Below are 14,888 nucleotides of genomic sequence, written 5' to 3'. Positions count from 1 at the left end.
TACCATGAGAGAGTATAAACTGTGTGTTTTAATGGCAAGTCATGTCTTGCAAGACCTGTGGAGTGCTTTGAGTCCACAGGGATATGGAAGAGGTCTGTTGCAACGGTATTTGTATTTCCAAAAGGCATTCGGCTGGTTTTTGTGCCAAAGGCTTTTAAGGACCCTGGGTGAGTGATCCCACGGAATGAGATGGAAGCCCTTTTACGTGCTTGAGGATGGGGGAAAAACTCGGAGTAAATAGTTAGATTTTCCAGGAGCTCTGGTGGGAGCCACGATGTTCAGTGTTATTGTGTCCTGTTTAGGAAAGGCAGTGGATTAGTGCAGGAAAGTTTGTCCATACTGACTTATTCTAACTAGTAAGGATGAGGACTGACTGATGCGTTGATAGAAAGGTAAATTCAGTGCAGCTGAACATGAAGTGAAGCATGTTGTGGTTAAGAATCCAAATTTCACACCTATAGTGATGAACTCTGAGCAGTGCAAGAGCAAATTCTTGGCCTGAGGGTAAGTATTTGAACAAAGACGTGCTCAGTCTTCAGTAACAGTCAAAAAGGCAAACTGAATGTTTGGAGTTAATTAGGAAAAGAAAGCCCAAACAACACATCATTATCTGTAAGTCCATGATGCATCTTTATGTGGAGTACTATGTGTAGATTAGATGCAAGTGTTGCACAGTGGTTGCCAAGCTTTTCTGCAAATACATATTTTTGGGTAATGCTTATTTTCTTCGTTGTTCATGAAATTTTGGCTCTTCTGTAAACTAAAAACTCCGAAAGAAGCCAGGGGAAAGGAGTGAGATGCTATTGCTGGTTACTTCCCATGAGAACCTGCCTAGGAGTGTCAGAGCTTGCAGGTGCAGGGCCAGGAGGATGAGACTGTGTGAAACAGTAAGGGAGAAATGACAACTTGGGTGAAGGGTTACAGAATGGCAGAATTACAGGTGGCAGGCCCTTGGCATTACACAGCTCAAGGCACTTAAAGCACTGTGCAACACTTGGCTGACCCTTTTTATGTTCTTTATCTCAAAGGTGGCACTCTCCAGTGGCGATGGCAAAAGAAGGTGTTAAGGAACAGTCAGTGAAATCAAGTCATATGTCCCCAGTGCTGGGTATTGCTACCATGGGTTCTCAGGATTCTTAAAAATGAAATTGCTGAGCTGAGGCTGTGGGTTATATACCATGGCTATAGACCACCTTTGCTATCGGGCAGTGGAAGGCAGCACGTGACTTCAGGTATTACGAAGGGTTGCAGGAATGATCTGAGGAACTATAGCTGACTCCAGCTGTGCTGGACAAGTAAGTCTGCTGGTATGAGAAAGGTTGGAATCAAGCTCTGGGATGAATGTGACAGGATAGAGAAGAGTTGTCCGGGAGTTTTGAGGGAGGAATGAATGTCTCGCAGCTCAAGGTTCAGTGAAGAAGTCGTAGGGTGTGTAGCTTTGGCTGCCATAGCGTGCTTTAATGTCCAAAAAGTTTTGTCAGGATCCTTCACAGAGGTTTTTAAAAACCTGAGTCCTCATGATGTTAGGAACAACTAATCCCTCTAACGGTGGAGAACCACCTCTGTTCTGACTGTCGTGATTGTGTATCCCAGCACATTTCTAACTTGCTTGGAAAAATGAGCCTACTTTACTGTTGATGAAATTATTCAAAGTGGTCAAAAAATGAAGGGAGGAAAAAAAAAAGTAGAATGCAAGTGCAATATAGTGTATATAGTGGGCTGCTCGATGCAGGGGCTGCAACTGCTGTGCTCAAGGTAGAGGTGTGCCAGGACTCCCCTCTGGCTATACAAGTGGCCCGTACTGCAGGGTGGTGTGTATTGTGCCAGGGGCACACCTAGAAGAGCCTTTTACTTATGGGATTAGTGGAAGCAGCACTGCTGTTCCCTGCTCCTCTGTGGTGGCAGCATGTCCTGGGGCTGCATTTCTGGACAGGAAGTGGAACCTGGCCACCTGTCTGTGGAGGTGCTTTAGCCATGCTGATGGGAGGCAGACCGAGTCGATAATCTGCTGATCAGATGCTGTGTTTCTGTAGCATAATACAGGATCCCAGCAAAGAGCTCAGGAATATGAAGGATCCCTTACACAAATACTGATGTTTGTGCCTGGATCTAGGTCACCACAGGATGGCATGGGTGCTAATCTTAACAAAAGAGAGATGATAGCAGCATGAATAGGATTGTACTCGGGGGAAGTGGGTCAACTGCTCACCTACCTGTCCCAGCCCCCCCAGCGCCAACACGTGTAGCTGCAGAGGGCTGTTTCTCAGCTCCTTAAACACCTACACAAATACCTCACAGCCCTGGAAAGCTCAGATATGTAACATCTGCACCAGGAGCCAGTTACAAAGCAGTTAGAAATGGTGCCTTTTCTCTGTTTCTTTGAAGCAGTAGGTCTTTGAGGAAGGCTGAATTTGGCAATATAGGGCAGGCACCTTGCCTTATTGCAGGGGCGATGCCAGGCTCTGCAAGGCAATATGCAGCTGTCTGAGGAAATGGCTCAGCTTGCTACAGACCCAGGCATTGTGCTGCCTGTACAGCTTGTTACTCAGTGTAGGGTTATGAACAGACCAAACCTCCTACCTTTGGGCAGGAGGAAGAAAATACAAACAAAACCAGACATTTCTCTAGGTTGTAAATTTTTTTTTTTTTTTTAATGATGGCTGTTGGAAGTTGCTTAAAGGTTTGGGCTGTCACAGTCCCAGAAGAGATGGCAGCGTACAGATGAGTTCGATGTGCCATGTGGCTGTGGCGTTCATAGTGTGCATTCTACCACATACATAGTACACATAGCAACGTACAGAGTAGCATGTGGGGGGGGTGTCCTAATTAGTAGCTCCGATTTCATTTGGTCCTTTGCACTCCTTCACCCATCATGAGGCATTATCACATTTTTTTCAATAAAATTCAAAGTTTTGCATCTACTAGCTTCTCACTTAATTTGTAATATGTTTGTAGTATTTTTATGTTTAAACACAATAAACAGCTTGGCTATGGAAATCAATTATGAAGGACAAAATACAGTTTGAGACCACGTGTTATGCAGTCCTAGTGGGCTTCACTAGAAGTATCTATTTGTCTATCCTGCTTCACCATAGCAATATTTGAGCACTAGTTAGAAATTCAGAATGCTAACAATCTTTCTGCTTCTTCATTCCTCATCATTGTAATTAAGAATATTTTTAGCATGTTTGTCACCCTTGGATTTTTTTTCATAGCTGACATTATAAAGCTACACTTTTTCTATACTAACTGGACATTCTGTGCATTGCACTTCCATTGCACTGAAAATTCAGTTATAGGCAGAGCGCTTACGCTAATCACCTATTCCTTATAGTCAGTGTGCAAAGCAGTTCATATGCTTACGTGAATGGCACTTCTGTACAGGTCTGGACTTCACCATTACATTGCATTGCAAGAAACTCTTCTTCCACTCTTATTTAACATGGTAGAAATATCGGCATCAACAACAAAATGGACGAAGTTTGTGGTTAGGACATGGCATCCTAAACCATTCACAACTGTAAGAGGGATAAGCAGAAGCTACTGTTGTAGGAAGAGACTTCTGAAAAGTTACTAGCTGAAAGTTCAGATATTTATCTAGCCTTTACCTGATTTTTATGTCTTGGTCAAATGTGGCTAGTGATGAACTCGTTCTACTGTGTGCCATGCTTCCTTTGGTCCTTGCCAAATACTTGCCTGTGAAGAAGTGAGCAAAAACAAAAAAATTTCAAAGGCATACGATGTTTGTAACATCTACAGGGATTGAATTTAGTTTTATAAACAGGCCTAATTCTTACTGTATCTTGACTATTTCAGCAAAATATAATGACGATCTCACTCCAAACAAACATTTCCATTCTCCTGAAACCCAACATACAAATTCCACAATCTAGTTATACATGCCACATAACAACAATTCATCTTTTTCCAGCATCTTAACAGGGGCAGAGTGCAGTCTACATCTATACATATTTTTCAGTATATCAGTAACCATTGGTTCATTGTTTCTTGCTGATGGGAGCTTAAAACAACATCATATGACATTTGAACATTTCTTTCATGAATGGCTCCCAAAACAAAAACACGTATTCCCATGATGATTGGTTTTTTTAGACCCAATTACTTTGTCTTCAGATTGTCCCAATCTAGGGCTTGATGTTGCCAGGTAACATTATGGTGCCTGGTTTGGTGCTTCTTGAGCTTCTGCTCTGCACTTGTTTACCTCTTTGAGTGCTTAGTGGTTCCTCATGCACTGTGCTGAGTGGCAGCGTTCATTAGTTATGAATGTACAAAACATCTGACCAGCAGGTATTGGAAAATTGTATCCAGGTAATTCCCTGGATTTTGTAATAAACTAAGAAGATCTTTTAGAATGGTTCAGCATCAGAATGTCTTCTGCTTATGATACTGAATTGTTCCTGTTCATAGATTTCATGATTGTAATTCATTTATGAGACAGCTATTAAAAAAAATGGTTCTGTTCAGAGGTGGTTTAGCTACACTGGAGAATGCTGGGTTTAACAGGGAGCATTGGTGCAGGGAACTGAAGGAAGTTTCCCAGGTCAGTTGAAACCTGTCTTGAAGACTCTGATGTTAGCAGAGTGAGCCTGTGGCAGATGGCACACCAAGACTAACACACAACTGAGGCAGTAAGAAGGGAAGAGGCTCCATGCTGCAAGGCTGCCTGTATTTTTTCCAGTTTTCCTGCTTCTTTCAGTCCCAGGCTGTCCAAAACTTGTAGGTCACTGAAGTAGTTTTGTTTGGTAGGCTTCCGAATGCATTTTTTTTTCTTTTGTTTTTTGTCCGTAGTCCTCATCAGATCAATGAGTTGAAATGTGCAGCAGGCTGTGTCATACCCATTCCTGGACAGGTCTTTTGTAATACACAACATTTTGCTGCACCTCTTTGTTTTTAAACTGGAAGATCGTGTATACCAAGACAAGGATACACAGAGACAAAATGCAAGGGATCACAACTGCGATTGCATTTACAGTGCTAGGCACATCGTTTATTGTCACCATAATATCCACGTCGTCGTGGGGGAGGCGTCTGTCTTTGCTTCGTTCAACATCCTTCTGGTTACAGCCCATCCAGTCTTTGAGGATTGACCTGGGGTAGCCTGGCTCCACGCTCAGCCTCTGGTTATCGAACTTCCAATACTCCTTCCCTTTGTAAAAGTAGGTATAAACTAGGAGACAAAACAGAGAATATTTCTCACCACATCATTTCCAACTTGATGAGCTGTGCTTGTGTGAGGATGTGCAGAGAGCCTGAAAGGCTAGAGGTGGTAGCTGCCTGGGACAATAAAACACATTCATGCAGGGCATTCCAAAACCATTGAAAAGTGAAGGTGGGTTTGGAGCTAGGATTTAAAGGAGAAGCCATAACCCTGGCTTGTGGGTGCAATGTTGCCCACAGAGCACTATTCCCCTTGGCCAAGACAAGCTGTGAATAAAAAAACCAAACCACTAACTAACTTTAAAGTAAGCATTCTGCAGTGAGTTATTTTTTTACTAAAGCATCTGTAAAGATGTGCTTGTTATTACCGAGCAATGAACATAATCTGCAGAATGACAGTGTGTGCCTGGATGCGATAGTGTTTGGAAGAATACTTAAGGTTTGTGTTCACCCAGCCTGCGGGAGCAGATGCTGAATGAGTCTTTATGGCCACAGAATCCAGAATATTTGGCTTTTGTTAAGGAGCAGTCTTGTCCTGCTGCTAATAAAAGCATAATAGTTTATGCTATGTGACTCCTTTTCTAATCACGCTCAAGTGAAAAAGGAGAAGGGAACAGTGGTGTAAGCATTGGGTCTCCTGCATCTGTCCTCCAGCTTGGCTGGCTCTCACTGCAGTCCTCCAGCATAGCCCAGCCCTACAGCCCTCGTCTCACACCGCAGCCCCAAATTTAAACACGGCCTCAACGGCACAAGCCCCTTGTGTTAGTTCTTTCCCCAACTGGATGAAGAGGAAGAAATCTTCAAACTGGAGAAAGAAATGTGTTGGAAGGAGCCTCTGGAGGTCCAATCCCCTACTCAGAGCACAGCTAACTTCAAAGTACATCAGGCAGGCTGGAGCCTGTAACGGAGTGACTGAGCTAGCTGCAGGTAAGAAACTAAGAGGAAAATGTAAGTTATGGCATCCTCATAATCAGGGCCCAGGAAAACTCGGGTAGGGACTGTTGTGGCAGCCAAACCAGAAAAAGTTGCCTTCCCATCCCCCACAGCTGGCATTATGATAATGTGGATTAGGAGTTGAGGAGGTCTATGGGTTGGGATGAGGGTCAGGAAGGGTCTCAGACTGCCAGTGCTCGCAGGTGCCAGTATGACCCTAGGACTTCTGAGACTTGATGCCTAGCTCAGGAAATACTCAAAACACCCCACATCCAACAATCAAACTCCCAAGGTAGACAAGCTACTACCGATCTAACAGGCATAATGACTGCAGATACATACAGCCTTCTTTGCTGATAAAAGCTCCCTGTGGAGCCTGAGGGATTCCTCTCCACACGGTGATGGGCTTTGGGTATCCTGGGTCTGTTGCTCTCTTGTCCTCGTTGTACCTCCAATACCTGTCACCTTTGAAGAAGTAGGTTTTGCCTACCGGCTCCCAACGCAGAGCCATGTCGATGCCTTCCCGGGGCAGACAGCTCCCCAGCTCCACCACACTGTGTGGGTAGCCTGGCTCTGCTGTCACTTCTTTAAAAACCCAGTATTTATCTCCTAGAGATGAATGGGACACAAACAACACACAGATTTGCCTAATTAGTAGTTGAATTGATATAAATGTAAAATAGCCACAGTGAACCACAGCATGTTGACGATTTCCAGGCTTAATGGTATTATGTGAAAAAGCTGCTTCTCCTCTTCATTTTGAACCTGAAACCTCCTGACTTCATTTGCTGCTCCTCAGCTCTTGTTTTGGAAGAGATGTTAAACAACCCTGTCCCATTTACCTTCTCTAGGCCAGTCATGATTTCAAAGACTTCTCGCATACCCTGTCTTTGTCATCCCTCATTCAGGCTGAGAGGTTCCTTGCAGGAGGTCAGCCCATACTTTTTGATCATTTCTGTTGCCTTTCCCTGAGCCTTCTCAAGTTTCAATAGTTTATTGAGCTGAGGGACTGAAGCTGCAGACATAAATTCAGAAAACCAGGCACTGTGTTTTTGTACAGGGATGTGCCGATGCTTTCCTGCCACTCTTCCTTGCTTACAACTTGCTCTCAAGTAACAGGATCTTGTTCAGACACTGTCACAGTGCAAGCAGCTAATGTGGGCCCCATCACAATGTTGGTCATTTTGTCTTTAGGAGACAATCGTCCAGAAATGTGATTTGGGAGTGCCCTATAGCTGGAGAGGCCCTAATGCCCTGCTGAAACTTGTTCAAAGAGATTGGCAGGAGACTGACACTCCCTGGGAAATAGGAGCTATTTCTTGTTATCACATGGAAGCCAACTTCCACTAATCAATATTGGCTTTATACAGAGGCCAGCTCCCACTAAACTGTATTTTAAGGATTAGTGGCTGCCTGAAGTGTCCCCTTGGAAAAGGACAAGGATGCAGTGTACCTGTTTTCACCATCTTCATGCCATAAAAGAAGAGTGTGATGTGAGGCAGGTGTGGTAGGCTTGTACTGAAATGTACTGTACCTTTGAAGAAAACGAATTTTCCATCAGACCGCTCATAGGCTGCATCAATCTTTGCGGGGAGGCCTTTCCAGAACTGCTCAATTTGCATGGGATATCCTTCCTGCACTCGGTTGTTGCGCAGACGCCAGAACCAGCGATCCTGAGAAAACCAGAAGCATCTTCAGACTGAGCATTTTTATCTTGCAGTGAAATCAGGCTGGGCATCCAGCATCAAGTATTACTAATCCCTGCCTAGGCCCTGTAACCATTAAAGACAGAAGTCCTGGTTCAGATGACAGCTCCAACCCAGCCCAACACTGTCTCCAGTGAGGGAAGCGCTTCGTGGGGAAGATGGCAGCCAAAAGGGTGAGAAGTTCATTGCTGGTGCTGTGAAAAAGGGTGGAAAGAAGGAGAGGAAAAAGGAGCAGGGGGAAGCAAGTCCACAGTTATAAGCGTTATGAACTCATTTGTGAGTGACCTCTCTGCGTGTCTTGTCACTGAGGTGTCACACTTGTCCTGGTACAACTGGTGCTCAACTATCAGACCCCAGGACAGCCATACAGCCTTAACATTACCTGGCGACTCTGTGAAGCACACAACGTCCAGAGACACAGAGGCGTTATTAAATATCCCTTTAGATATGAGATCATTAGTTAAAGTCATAGTGGATGCTCAGGGATGTGAAACTTCTCCCAGATACTGTCCCAGCCTTCAACTATTTTCAGTTCAGGCATTTTCTGCAACTGATGTGGTTTGTCCATTTAATGACCTTCAATATATCCCTCTCCACATTCACACCCATTGGACAGAGTGAAAGCTACAGGTATTTTGGGAATGGGACCATGGATTTCCATATTCAAGGCACTCTAACATGGGTTATTGAGCAAAGCCACTCCTTCATCCCTGGCTGTAATTTACAAGCAAGATTGACTCAAACTCCCCAAGAGCTTCAGGTAGGCTGAGTGCTCCCTGAAGCCCACGGTTTGATGCATGCCATCTTCTGGCTTAACCCCTGGTTAGGTACTGGTATTGCTTTCCGGCTTTACAGGTGGCTCCTCTCTGAACTTGATGGTGTCTGAATTCTCTGCCAGTGCATCCAGTTCACATTTTGGTGCACAGGCTGCCTGGGCATTTTATGATTCCCATCAGGCACTGTTTCCAAATATTACAGAGCCAATCTGCTTACATTTTCTTCTAACATTGTTCATTCATCAGCCTCAGAGGAACAGAGCTATTTTCACAGACATTTCAAATCTCACTACCTTATACTTCTATTAATCTTTTCCAGCAATAATACTAAAGAAAGACTCATGGGTAAGCAGGAATTCTTAGTACCTTGAAAACAAACATTTCTCCTCTAAAGAGAGCCACAGTATTAAAGTTGCCATCACAGATGTTCGGTTTCATGCCAGGAGGAGATGGCCTATCACCCAGAGGAGGACTAGGAGGTCTTGGCTGTCTCTCGTGTTTTCTTTCCGAAGTGGAGTGAATTCTGCGAACAGGAAGAGTCGGTAAAGGCCTGGTTGGCTCCAGGGGCTCAACAGGAGGACCTAGAAGTGAAAAGAAAAAAGTTTAGCAAAAAGTGGACAAGTTTGGATTTTCTGTGCTTCCCTCGTAGGTTTTAAAAGGCAACAGGCTGGATGAATAGCATTGTGAGGAATTTACGTACTCCTTATGCAGAGCTCATGCCCTAGAAATGGGGAGCAGAACAAGATGCATCCACGCATAAAAGATGTCCCGAAACAGATGAGCGATAAGAACTGAAGAGCCAGTATGTTTTTGTAAGTCTTCCCAAGGAGGCTGGAGCTAAAAGGAAGGAGGAACCAAACCAATCATGTTCCCAACTGAAATGAAAGGTAATAACCCTTGAATAGAAAAGTTTAGTAGACCATAAAAAAACCCAAACCAAACAAAAAAAACCCACCACAAAAACCAAAGCAAAACCAGAAAAAAGTTAGGGTGTGAAAACCAATGCTACAATCTAAGGGGAACTGCAGGGGAATTTAGAAATTAGAAAGCAATTACTTTATTACAGTTTAGTCACCAATCTTTGCTTTCAGAATACCATGGACACTCTGATGAAGAGCTGTGATAAGGGACTATGCTCTCATTCAAATGATACCCCCCCACAAGCACAGCTCTGCCCTTTGGTCCTTACCCAGCTCAACTTTGAGACCTGACAAGGTTACAGGAATGCAAAGAGTTAGAAAAATACAACTGACTTAGTCTTGGAGCAGAGGTCTGCTTTTAAACCGAGTGCCATAGGATGATTTCATTAACAGTTAAAATCTGGATAAAATCTGATAAAATCTGGACCAAGTCTAATTAAGAGAGTCACAGATTTCTTGTTGCTTCCCAGAGAAGGCCACAAGTTAATATGGCAATAAGCAGAAGGCTACTAGAAGCAACAGATTTTGGCAAGTTTTATATCTGATGTAATCAAATGGGATTTGATTGTTTATTTGCATGGATTATGGTTTCAACCTCTTTCTGAAGGGGCTCTGTAGAGAGATTGCAGGACAAACCTCCACCAGTGGACAGAATGGGGGCTGACTTTCACGGTTGCTATATCAGTCTCACTGTTTTAGGGGTTCAACAGCACTGCTGATGTGCTTCACACCACCTGGTTTTATTGAACACTTGCACTGGACAAGGCACATCCTCACAGGCTGAAAGAGAGTTACCCTGTTGTGGGGGATTCCCTTGCCCATACCCAGAGAAGGAATTTATGAGTAACGATTTAGATACCCATGGAGGCTACGCACCTGTGGGATTAGAAGAGGACTTTTGCAGATAAACGTTTTGAACTATGCTGCCTAAAATGATGGTTAGGTGCCCATGTCAACTTAGCTCTTAAACGTTACATTTTTTAAAGGGCTCCTATAATGAATGAGTGCTTAGCACATCCTGGAAGGGTGATTGGGTTAGTGACAATCATCACAACTAGTGTCAAAGAAGTCGTTATTAAGGCTGTAATGGTAAGAATCTTGTGTGCAGGTTTCATGGATATTATGTTCAGGAAGTACCACTTAGATAATATAGTCCAACTTCCTGCAGTACCAGGCCAGAAGCCTCTACCTGCAAGTCCTGCAATAAGCCTAGTGTTCCTGGTGCAGATACAGCACATTTTTCAGATTTCAAGCCATAGAAGATCCTCTATAAAGCACAGCAAATTGTTCCAATGATTAAGCCCTGTCACTGCTAAAGTCTGTGTCTTGTCTGAGTTTGTTAGTTTGTGCAGCTTTAGATTCAGTATTTTTTCTTATCTCTAGTGTCTCAACATTTAATCATTTACAGATCTTGATGAAGATGCTTTTTAAATTCTCCTTAATGAGCTAAATAGACCAGTTCCTTCTGTCTGTTGCTGCAATGTGTTTTGGTTTTAAGATCTTGAGACTTACTTATTCTTACAGCTCTTTTCTAAAGCTTTTCAAATGGATCATTATATTTCTTCAGGGTGACTTGTCCTCATAATGTGGTATTTTGTGCCATATGCAATTTTTATTAGCAACTATTTTTATTTACTTTTATTCCAGAAATTTAATAAAAGAAAGACATCAAATATTGCTCACAGAAATCCTTTAGATGAGGATTCTCTGTTGATAACTATTCTTGGAAAGCTGTCTACATGAAATGGATAAAAATATTATACTGATGCTGTGTATTTCTCATCCCCCTCCATTCTTAGCTGTTCAGTGCCCAGTATACCATAAAGTTCTTTTAAATAAAATTCCCAAACTGTGATACTGCTCCTGCTAGTGATCTGTGAATTATCCCCACATGGTATGCAGCAAAGGTCTCCAGACATTGCCTGTCATAGGAGCAACCAGGGTTGGACCCCATTCTTAGCCAGATAATATGGGTGCATCTACATCAGTGTTTCAGTTCAGCTCAGGAGTGTGCTTTTGAAGAGATGCTCCATCATTCGCAGTTTCTGTGCTTTGATTCACACTGAAGTTCATGAAATATACATTCTTTTTGGACAAAGCTAAACCTGAAGATGCACTTCTGGAGCGCATCTAGGATACTGCAGCTGCAAATAGGCATCAAAGGTCACAGCTAGAGCTAAGCTGCATCAACCACCTCCTTCCCTGAAATGCATAGAGTGGGTGTCAAGTCCTCAGCATTCTATTTACTTAACACCATCCCTAAATACTGGTGTAGCTACAGATGTGCTACTATTATTCTTGCTAGCAGCCATAGATGATGTTTGCCAATACAGCCATGGGCAGCTCATTGTGGTGTGAAGCATAGGGGCTGTGCAAAGGCATCGCCTCCGACAAGTGGCATGCTAGCTGGCACTTCTGGTTCAGGCTGGAAAGCTCATGGAGGCAAGATTGAGTTGGTACAGTGTGATATGCTGCAGAGGAAGGGATGGGAATGGGGAAAGAGGTCCCAGACAGATCTTACACAAAGAAAGCCAGGGTTCTGGTTTGTTCAGATGGGATGTGGGAGCACAGTGTTCAGCTCCTGCTTTGGCAAATTAAAGGAGCAGGAAACTGGTAACCTGTTTTGGCTGCCAAAAATGACACTTGGTGCCAATTATAGTACCTGAATAAATTAAGTTTGGAAACCGGCAATTTACATGCTTGGTGAAGATAGGTAATGCTTGCATTAAGGAAAGGTAAGTCTTGACTGGGACATAAGCAAGGAAACAATAAGCAGTGACTGCACGCTGCAGGTCTCAGTAAACAGCACCATGATCCTTTTACTCTTGTGCTGCCATCCACATGGCTTTGAGTGCCATGTTATTTTGTAAATAACGTTGAAAGAACTCTAATGCATGTCCTGCATGATAGGGTCCCCCTGTCAACAGACTGATACAAGTATCATCTTTCTAAATGAGACTATAGCATGTTGCTACAGAAGCACAAGGGAGTCGTAGTTGTTCGTTCCCTCCCCTTTTTGCAAGAGGCTAATATGGATCAGAAAAGCCTCTTTGATGGTCCATTTAATTGATACAGTGGAGTAATTTCATCGGACAGTTATTTGGTAGTTTGCAGAAGACCACCACCAGCTCCAGCACAAGATAGATCCACGTGTTGTGAGAGGGAGCTAAAAGCAAATTCACAACATGATTGTAAGCAGGACACCAAGGAGCACTGTTGCCTTTAAACAGGGTGAGACATGTAGCAATCATCTGCAATGCAGAGAGGCACACCTGCTGTCAGAGGGAATTGTCTGGGAGGGAATCAAGAAGTCACTGTGTGTTATATATTCAAACTGCTTGCTGGAAAGACACAGAGCATGAAAGAGAGTGATTGCCAAGTCAGGGCGATTCTGCTTCTCAGACATAGCAGATAGATAGAGATACTCAAATCAACAGCAGTTCTCAATTTCCAGAAATAATAAGCCAAAACCTCCACACTTTGAGAGGAGAAGAGAGCAAGACTAGAGCTTTATAGAGATAACCATGAGCAATAATATGAGGACATGACATTAGTTTTTTTCCCCTCTTTTAAAGGAAGAAAAGGGTGAGACTGGAGTAATATCTAAAGAAAATTATGATGAATATGCCTGATGGGTCACAAAGACACATAGAATCTGATAGTAAGATGCAGAATAAGGACTACAGTATTGTGGTCATATGCTAGAAATTTAACATCTCATGCATGATTGCAGTTATTAAAGATTCACTCTCTCTTCATGAGTGAGGACCACTCGTATACCAGGTTACAGCCTGCCTTGCCCCTGCTGCAGGACAGCAGTCATGTTCAACTCTCTCACATTCAACTTAAGCACCCAAAGTCTGTCACAGTCTTCTGTAGACAAGAGGAAAGTTAAAATAGCACCCGCAGCCTGGGAGACCAATGTAAAGATTTTAATTAGCCCTAAGATGCCACTGAAACAGAATGCAGTAAATTTGCAAGGCAGAAGCAGTTGCACGCACTGCAGTCAGGATAGTGCAAATCAGCAATGATTCAGGTGAATCAGAGATTTGTATTAACTGAAACATTTGCTAGAGCGGTGGAAAGAGATCACAAGTCAGGACCAATAACGGAAGCTGGGCCACCATACATACTCACTGCTTGCAATGGCCAAACTAGTGCTGGCATATTGCTCTGAAGGAGGTACTCAGCACTGGCAAGGCTTCCCACACATTTTACAGGTGGTACTGCAACTTGCTTGGATGCAGACTTTGTCATTTCACTTAAAATATTCCTCTTACTGTCTTTCCTTGGCAGCCATGGATTTTTCCTTGCCATCTTTCTCTTCTCTTCTTTTTATGCATTCTGGCCGTTCTAATTTATCCTGATTGAAGTCTTGTCTCCTCTTGTGGTTATACAGATTGCATTTTTATTTTTAATTGCTGCCTTTGCTTTGTCAGTGAGTGAGGGTGGACTTACAGCTAAAGGTGGAAGGTAATCCAACAGTTATGCACATGCAAAGAGCAGAGGAGCACACATACAACATGAAAATCCTTGGGTCCAAGTGCTAGGCAGGCAGATCTTGGTCTACAGTTAGGGGGATGGAAAGCAGAAGCACAGCCTGTCCATTGCTGAAGAAAGATGCTATCTTGTAAGACCTAAGCCACTTCGGAGCACAACCTGGCATGAAAGCAGAATGAATAGAACCTATACAGTTTGCCTGTCATTACTATTTCCAGAATCTCATCATAGTAACCTGCCTCCAAAATAGACGGCTAAAGGCATGATATAACAGGTTTATCAGAAGCAGAGATGACTGTGTGAACAAAGACTTACTTAACAGATGCTGGCACCTTGGTATTTCTTACAGGAACTGATTACACCCACCAGTGATAATAACTAACCAGGCAGTATTGCACGCAAAGCACAGCATCTATCACTACGTTTCCAAGCAACTTCAGAGAATCAGTCAGAGCAAATCTCATTGAGAGAAAAATTAAGTGAGAGAGGCTATTGCATGGATCTGCAATTGGGCCTGAACTCAGTCACCTAGTTATTGCATGTGATCCCAGCACCAGAGCCAACCCACCCCCGCGGCTGAACCTGCAGCCACTTCCACACAGGAAGCAGGTAAGAAACCTCCTGGAGCTAGAAACTCTACGTTCTGGAGGGAAGCACCTTGCTGGGACTTTACAGATACTGTGTGGAGAAGAAGATTTTCTTCTTCTCTATCACAACCAAGGCAAAGAATGTCAGAAAGCTTTTGGGTCACAGCAGATCACCTTCAGAGTGTGACTTCCGCCACTGGCACTTAGCCTCCTCCCTTCATGCTTCCTCTGTCGCAGACCATCTGAATACCAAGGTGACCTGTGAAGATAACACAGAGAGAGGAGGCA

The 14,888-nt window shown here is 43.5% G+C and overlaps 1 protein-coding gene across 4 annotated transcripts in view; it reads right to left on the bottom strand.

Annotated features, from left to right (window-relative positions):
- Positions 1 to 2,634: 2,634 nt before the first annotated feature.
- The window catches only part of MMP24 (matrix metallopeptidase 24), a 47,319-nt gene continuing 35,065 nt past the window's right edge, over positions 2,635 to 14,888 (bottom strand). For all 4 annotated transcript variants that reach the window (XM_052790320.1, XM_052790347.1, XM_052790329.1 and 1 more), the window contains 4 exons: positions 8,960 to 9,174; positions 7,646 to 7,784; positions 6,454 to 6,720; positions 2,635 to 5,188 (listed from right to left, as the gene is read on the bottom strand). In XM_052790320.1, coding sequence (XP_052646280.1) covers positions 4,851 to 5,188; positions 6,454 to 6,720; positions 7,646 to 7,784; positions 8,960 to 9,174 — 959 coding nt within the window. In that variant the 3' untranslated portion in view covers positions 2,635 to 4,850. The remainder of the gene's footprint in view (positions 5,189 to 6,453; positions 6,721 to 7,645; positions 7,785 to 8,959; positions 9,175 to 14,888) is intronic.

Source organism: Harpia harpyja, chromosome 1, assembly GCF_026419915.1.
Source record: "Harpia harpyja isolate bHarHar1 chromosome 1, bHarHar1 primary haplotype, whole genome shotgun sequence".
Taxonomy (NCBI): Eukaryota; Metazoa; Chordata; class Aves; order Accipitriformes; family Accipitridae; genus Harpia; species Harpia harpyja.
This window is presented reverse-complemented; position numbering and strand designations above follow the sequence as displayed.